This window comes from Erinaceus europaeus, chromosome 4, assembly GCF_950295315.1.
Source record: "Erinaceus europaeus chromosome 4, mEriEur2.1, whole genome shotgun sequence".
Lineage (NCBI taxonomy): Eukaryota > Metazoa > Chordata > Mammalia > Eulipotyphla > Erinaceidae > Erinaceus > Erinaceus europaeus.
The window spans coordinates 137377817-137386042 of record NC_080165.1 but is presented as its reverse complement, the minus strand read 5'-3'; the positions used below and the strand labels follow the sequence as shown (position 1 = coordinate 137386042).

The 8226-nt window shown below is 39.9% G+C and overlaps 1 protein-coding gene across 3 annotated transcripts in view; it reads right to left on the bottom strand.

Annotated features, from left to right (window-relative positions):
* Positions 1-234: 234 nt before the first annotated feature.
* The window catches only part of HS3ST5 (heparan sulfate-glucosamine 3-sulfotransferase 5), a 224947-nt gene continuing 216955 nt past the window's right edge, over positions 235-8226 (bottom strand). For all 3 annotated transcript variants that reach the window (XM_007534486.3, XM_060190598.1, XM_060190599.1), the window contains exons 2-3: positions 6808-6946; positions 235-2145 (exon numbers count right to left, since the gene is read on the bottom strand). In XM_007534486.3, coding sequence (XP_007534548.1) covers positions 1215-2145; positions 6808-6914 — 1038 coding nt within the window. In that variant the 5' untranslated portion in view covers positions 6915-6946 and the 3' untranslated portion in view covers positions 235-1214. The remainder of the gene's footprint in view (positions 2146-6807; positions 6947-8226) is intronic.

Sequence of the window (8226 nt, the reverse complement as noted above, 5' to 3'; positions counted from 1 at the left end):
AGCTTTCAGTACCAAGACAACACAGATTTTCTAATCTCATTTTATGTAATTTCTCTACTCTTCTGACTCAGATTAGAGGTTCTAATAAAACTGTGATTCTGCTATGCTTCAGTTTTGTGCGAGTATTTTTTTTTCCTGGCATAATAGTAGCAAGTAAATTAATTGTCACGAAGTTGTACCAGCGCTCTTTGATGTGATTATTACACTCAATTTTCATATGATTGAAATTTTTCTTTTAATGTACTCAACCTCACTTCAAAAAGACATTTTCACAAGAGAACAGAAGTCCAAGGGAGAGACATAGCTTTCCAAGTGCTCTCATACTCACACCCACATTTTGAGGGCCAGCAAGGGGCACATAAAACAAAATGAGTGAAAAAAAAGTGAAAAAAAAAACCAAACTAGTTGTACACAGAGTAATTTTAATCCATTCCATTTTTAAATACCACAATAAATTTAATCTTCACAATAAATTAAATAGCCATATTCAGTTTACAAAATAGAATTACTTAGTGTGAAACCCAGTATTTACAACCATATACATTATGTACATGATATTTCTTCTTGTTGACATTGAACATGAAAGTAAGAGTACTTGACTTTCCTATGTGTGACTGACATGCTACAAGTGACACCATGATTCATACGAAAACAGTAGTGCAAAGTCACCACAGGAACTTTGGAACAATGTCAATTTTGTGAGTTAAGACATTCTTTGAAATGATAAGAAAATATGATTTTCTGTTTTCATGGCCCCAATTCAGCATCTGAATTAAAGAGCCAGATTTCCCTTAGAAAACAGTAGCTGAACTGAATCCTTCACTTCCTGAAGCTTCACAGCCATTGGTATATTTTCACACCTTAATCTTTTGGCTTAAATCTAAGAAAATGGCAGGCAACAAATTCTGACTCAAAGAAAGATGAACTCTTTGAGAGGCGCTGAAGTCATTGTCCCCCAATACCTCTTCTTCTTCTTTTTTGAGTAAATAGCTTAAAAGATGCAAGTATGTAGATAGCAAGTTTGTATTTTGCAAATTTTCTGTAGAAAAGGATGGATTTTTCTATTTGGTCGCACACTGCTTATATATAAGTATACATGGGACATGGGGAAATGACTGTGAGAGTTGCATCTAGGAAAAGTGCCTATGTGACTCTAGAAGAAACATTGTCGTGTGTCTCCATGCACAACACATAGTGTTGCATGACTTGTCATTTTAGGGCCAGTTCAATATCCTCCCAGTGATTTGGTAAAATTTTTGATTGAAAGGATGAAAGAATTTGCGCAATTTGGTTATGACAGAGGGGTCTACCTCCGGATGAATCCGTCCCTTGCTGCCCGCCAGGCACTTATTAAAGATAATGTTAAACCGCAAGCAGTAGAACCCTCTGGTGGCATTGAAATACAAATTGTATTGACTTATCCTGGGGGGAAGATTGAGGAACTTCTCCACAAGTTGAAGTTCTGGCAGAGGTTCGGTGATGAGACGGTCTCCATCGACAATGTGGAACTGCTCAATGGGGAAGTATTTCAACCACCTTTCCAAATGTTTGGTGTAGATGCTGGTTCTCACGGCTTTGTATTTTGTGTTCACTTCGCAGGTATTAGGGTCAATGGCCAGCTTCTCAAATTTGTAATACGTCTTATTTTTCCTTTCTTTCCCCTCTAGCACCTGAGTATAATCGGAAATCGCTCTTGTGGTCGGCTCCCTGACGATGATCAACAATTTGATGGATGAGTTCATTTTGTAAATCCTTTCTGGAACCTCCTCAGTGATAAAATATGCTGGGCTCTTTTCAATTGTAATCTGCTGAGGGTAGGAAAAAGGCATCTTTTTCCTATACCAATCAATGCCCTTGGCATAATTCTCATCATTGTCAAAGAAGTGGATTTCTTGGGAGGCTTTGACGACTGCCGGGTGGAGGTTCAGCATCTCCAGCAGGGCTCTCGTGCCTCCTTTTCTCACCCCAATGATAATGGCCTTGGGGAGCTGCTGGACTAAGTCATGGAGGTGAACTTGCTCCTTGGAAGAGTTCCCCTTCCGGAACTCATGCAGAAGACCGCGCTTAAACTGCAGGGCTCGGAGTGGGAATTCAGCCTGACTGCGGGCTCCGAATCGACTTTCAATGGGGCAGATGGGTTGTAGCCTGCAAGCAACAGAGACACTTTAAGAAGCTCATCTGACAACCAGCTTCTCTCTTTTTTTTTTTTTGGCTGTTTAATTGTTTTTTTTCTGCTTTTCCAGTCAGAGTAGGACTTTAAATACATAAATAAGACAATATTCCCAGCCTACTGTGATCTAAAATGAACATACGCATCCAATGGAGCATTAAATGGAGCACACATGATGGATGGGAGTTTTAAAAATTAGTGCTCTTTAAAGATTTTGTTGTTTAAAAAAATTCATCAAGCACTTAATTGTCTATACAAATACTTATTCACAGTACAGGACACACAAGTGACACTAGCCATACTAGTAGCCTTTTTAAAAATAAATAAATAACTTTCTTTTTTAAAAATTATCTTTATTTATTTATTTATTGGATAGAGGGTGCATTGGATCAACCTTCTCGTGGTGCATCCCGTGAGTACCCATTTATTGGGGAAACTGACGATCCTTCCTAGCCGACTGAATCCACATGGATCCCAGTCACTTTCAAAGCCAGCAACAAGCAGACATCAGGCTCAACCTGACGCTGTTGACTGGCTACGGAAGAAGGGCTAACGCTAGAAGAAGAAGAAGAATTGGATAGAGACAGCCAAAAATTGAGAGGGAAGGGGGTGATAGGGAATGGAGAGAGAGAGAGAGAGAGAGAGAGAGAGAGAGAGAGAGAGACCTGCCACACTGCTTCACCACTCACAGAGCTTTCCCCATGCAGGTGGGGAACAAGGGCTTGAGCCCCGGTCCTTGCGCATCGCAACGTGTGCTCCCAACCAGGTGCACTGCCACCTGGTCCCTTAATAGTCTTTTCACAGCTCACTAGTTAGCATCACTTAGTGAAAGGCAGAAGATTATAATCTTCAACTGAAGGCTAAAGGGTGGAGAGGAGACCATGTTTTTTTGTTTATTTAAGTTCTCTTCTTAAGCCAGAGTTCACATATATATTTGGATAGTGACAGAGAGAAATTGAGAGGGAAGGGGAGATAGAGAAGGAAAGTGAGAAACACCTGCAGCACTACTTCACCACTTATTTTGTTGTTGCTTATCTTTATTTATTGGATAGAGACAGCCAGAAATTGAGGGGGAGGAGTAGATAGAGAGGAGAAAGAGACACTTCCAGACCTGCTTCACTATTCACAAAGCTTTCCCCTTCCAGGTGGGAACCAGGGCTCAAACTCGGGTCCTTGCACACTGTTGCACTCAACCAGATGTGCCACGACCCGGCCTCAGGTTGGTTTATTTACTTGTTTATATAGGAGAGAGAATGAGGGGGAATGAGTGAGGTGAGGACCAGAACACAGCTCAGCTTCAGCATAACATGATGCTGAGGGTTGAACCTGTGTTCTCTGGGGCCCTGAATTCTCTCTCTTCCCTCACATGCTATTATTTTCTTTAAGCCCAACAACACTCAGCTGGTTCTTAAATATATTTTAAGTATAAAGAGATAAAGGCCCTAGTCTCAGCTGTAGGATATTTGAATCATCCACCTGCAAAGTCCCCGACTTGGCACTTGCTGAACTTTTCATTCTGTGTGTGTTTCTGCCCTTGGCCTTGAGGACAGCTATGGGTACTATATTTCTGCTTCCTTTCTCTCTCTATCTAGAGAGATTAGGATTATATATTCTCTTACTGGATGTAGGAACAAACCCAACTGTCTTCAGCAAGTGCTATATATCCTCTCCACATCTGGGACCTGAAGTCCACAGAACGTGAGCTCCAAAGGAACATTGGTCCTCACTGCCAAAGTCATTTCATTTAGAAATGTGAGCACATGAAGGAAGACAGAGAAGAAATTCAGGATGTAGTAACTATAATCAAGCAGGAGAAACTCCATTTAGTTGTAAACTTTTTTTTTTTAGGGAATTTTAAACTATATTCAGGAAAACTCAAAGTGCCTACACATGGAGTACACATAGGCTGAGAGAAAGAGAGAGAGAGAGAGAGACTGAGACCCTTTACTCATATGATAGCAGGCCCACCTTGGCAGAGAGAGGGAATTTTTCACTTTGTCACCATGCACTAATCTCAGCCTTTGCTTTGACTTTGTTTGCTTGTTCAGTGGAGGTAGGGCCTTACAGATTTGTCATTTCACTTCTCCAGGATAGTTGATTTTGTCCTCCATTCAGGGAGAGAGAGAGAGAAAGAGAGAGAGAGAGAGAGAGAGGGAGAGAGAGGAGAGAGAGAGACCCAATAGTACCATACCCACCCCCCCAGTGCCATAGTGCTCCTATGTGTCAACAGTGCTGGGATTGGGACCAGGGATGAGTATGGCAAGGCACACTTTCTACCCAGTGAGCGCTCTCTGAGCCCAGTGGCCTTTACTTTGGGTCCTTCCTGTTGTCTCTGTTTTGCCATAGAAATCCTCTTCTTGGCCTTCATATCAGGTTTTACCATGCTATTTTTATTTAGTCTTAGTTATTAAGAAAGAGACTTAAAAAACAAACAAATAGACAAACTAATGGTGTATATGTGTTTGATAAGTCAAGGGTCTCCTTCCTCTCTCTGACCATCTTCCTTTCTTTTCCTTCCTTCCTTCCTTTCTTCCTTCCTTCCTTCCTTCCTTCCTTCCTTCCTTCCTTCCTTCCTTCCTTTCTCTCTCTCTCTCTTTCTTTCCTTCCTTCCTCCCTCCCTCCCTCCTTCCCTCCCTCTCTCTCTTTCTTTTTTTCTTTCTTTCTCTCTCTCTTCTTTCTTTCTTTGTTTCTCCCTTCCCTTTCTTTCTTTCTCTCTCTCTCTCTCTCTCTCTTTCTTTCTTTCTTTATAGAGATTGAGGGACAGAGAGGGTAGAAAGGGAAAAGAGAAAAGAAGAGACACCTGTAGCACTTCTCCACAGTTTCTGCAGATTTCTCCTGCAGGTGGAGACATAGGACCTGGATTAAGCTCATGCACAGTGATGTGAGTATTCTACCCACAGGCTCCCCCTGGTTTCACCTTTTTTTTTTTTTTACTTTGTTTATTTTATATTTTTATTTATTATTTTTATAATATTTATTTATTATAATAGAAGAATACTGGGAGTTGAACCTGGGATCTCTCAGTACCAGGCATGAATTTCTGCTATGTAATGGCTGAATATTTGCTCAGCTCAAAGTCACAGTTAGTTGTGACATTAATTGGAATATCCTAAATTTATCTTCTAGCTCTTTGTGAGTTCTAGTTGAGTACTAAATTTTAAATCCCTAATGCATTCATTAATTTCAAATGAACTTCTCTTCTGTGTATCTAGAATGTAACTTCACAATCTTTAGAAAGGGTCATTTTCTTTGTCTCTGCTTTCTACACAGGGAGTTCATTCCTAGTGAAAAAAATTATTTGAATTCCCTAGCTCAAGGTAGAAAAATAATATTTCCAGTGAATTTTGAGAGGGGTCCCAGAATAAAAGCCAGGAGATTTTAGGATTGACAGGGTAATAGAAGTGACTGAATTGACTCCCACCTACTAGCATCTTCTGTTACTAGCAGACAGCTAATTAACCATGCATGATATCAGAACAATTTAGTTCTTTGTAAAAATAAAACTAAACAGACAAACAAAAAACTATTCCATTAGAGACTAGAGTACTGGGTTACAAATAAAGAAAATCACCAACTAAATGGCTAAAGTGTTCATTGTTATTAAATCATTTGCTCAATAAAAAGTAAATAATTGAAAGCTAACTCAAGATATTGGAAGAACTTAACATACAGTTTATACAGGGCAAAGATACTGCCAAGAACATTTATTGGATATCTGATTATAGAACCAGTAAGTTAGAGGAGAAAAGCTGAAAATAAAACATTTCCTTTATTTCCTTTTTTTTTTTCAAGTGTGTCTACATTTTCACAGACAATTGGAATTGAATTTATGAAGAATTTAAGTCTTTCTAGGGAAGGAACTGACTTATTGATCTAAGAAGTTTGCTTCACATCTCAGAAATTAACTTCTTTCAGTTTCTGAATTTGGGGACAGTTTAGAGATAGTCCAAGTGAGGTCACCTGATCGCAAAGATTTCTGCATCTAGTAACTTCTACCTGTTTTGTCTATTTTGAACCAATCTTCAGTTCTGTACAATTCCTCTCATGGATTTTTCCGCTGCTTTGTGGGCAATTACTCCAAGTGGCAGCTTCCCTGTACATTCAGCTTCTGGAAACCAGAGCTAATTAACAAAGTTAAAACTCTTCAGGCCTGCAGCCATCTCTCCAGGGCAATAAATTCAAAACTTGATGAGTTCCTTTACAGACTCATCCATAATTTTAACTCCCCTGGTGGCACATGAATTGTGCACTCATACATTTCAAACTGAAGATGTCTAAGTATATCCTCAGTCTTTTACAATGATAAGCAGTCAACAACCACATACCCACAGACCACACACTGAGTTCTAGAAAGTGACATTTTCACTTTACACACTGTATATGGTTTTATCCCCTCTCTGAAACAAATGTCAACATATCCAGAAGGCAAAGGAATCCTGATGAACACTTTATAGTGTGAGCATCTCGTATCTCTTTCTTCTAAAGAGTCAGTAAATCAAGATCCATACTACAAAAAAGCATATTTCTCAGGAATTTTAGGGAAGGAAATAAATGGATAGGTTTCAAGTCATATGCTAAGGAAGTTAAATCAAGAAACATAAAGTTACACAGGCATAAACTTGTGTTCGGTCACCTACCTATCCAAACTCCCAACTCTGGCAACTAGATACAGGAGACTCCCAACGGCAAGACTTCCTAGAACCAGGAGCTTCTGTCTCAGCCACGCCTGCTGTTTGAATAGCATGGCCCTCCATCAACCTTCAAGACTTCTGCAGCCTGAGACGGGGAGAGAAGGAAACACATGAATGCTTGTTTCTTCAAGTGTTTTGCTGATGGGTAATTCAAAGATGCCATATGATGAAGAGTAGACTTCCTAACAAAGTGTGAGGATGTTCATGGTGTAAATGTGTTGAGCACTGAGCAGAACTCACCTTTCCTTCTTCTTCTTCTTCTTGTTTTTTTTTTTTTTTGGCCTGTGCTATAAGATCAAATACCAGGGCTGGGAGATAGTGCACTTGGTTGAGCACATCCATTACTGTGTGCAAGGACTTGGCCTCCAGTTCCCACCTGCAGGTGGAACAGTGCTGCAGGTGTCTCTCTTACTCTCTCCCCACCTTTTAATTTCTCTCTGTCCTATCAAATAAAATAAAAAAACAAATACTAAACTAGAATGGAATTATAGTCACTAGACAAAATGTGCTAGACAATTGCCAAAGTAAGTTAAAATCTGTATGCTGTATGGACTATATTAGGGGCATGTGCATGTATGTGTGTATGTATTAGTGTTTCTGTTAGTCATGGAAAAGGATATTGATAAAATGAGCAACTGATGGTTCTGTTTCAGAAAAAAAAAGGTAAATATAGATGGTAAAATCCCAGTTCAATAAGGTGCTACATGGGAGACAATAACATCTGATACTGATAAATAAATTTGGTTTTGTTAACTTGTAAGCAACCCAGATGCCCCATGACAGATGGGATACATAACACAATGGAATGTTACTCAGCTGTTAAAAATGATGAAGTCATTTCCTTTGCTTCATCTTAAATGGAACCGACAGTCATTATGTTCAGTGAAATAAGCCAAAAAGAGAAGGACCTCAGATACTGTATGATCTAATTTATTGGTGGAGATTAAGAAACAGGGATAGAAAGGGAAACATAAAGTGAAACGAGGATTGAGTGAGTGTGGTGTGATGCACCGAGGCAAAGAACTGTGGGAAAGGAGAGGTAGGAAGCCAGTAAAGAGGGCCTTGGGGTCTTTCTAAAAAAATAATAAAAAAAATTTATATTTATTTTCCCTTATGTTGCCTTTGTTGTTTTATTGTTGTAGTTTTTATTGATGTCATTATTGGATAGGACAGAGAGAAGTGAAGAGAGGAGGAGAAGACAGAGAAGGGGAGAGAAAGATAGTCACCTGCAGACCTGCTTCACCACCCGTGAAGCGACCCCCCTGCAGATGGGGAGCCAGGGGCTCCAACCGGGATGCTTATGCAGCTCCTTGCACGAGTTAAGTGCGCCACGTGCGTGCACTTAACTCGCTGTGCTACCACCCG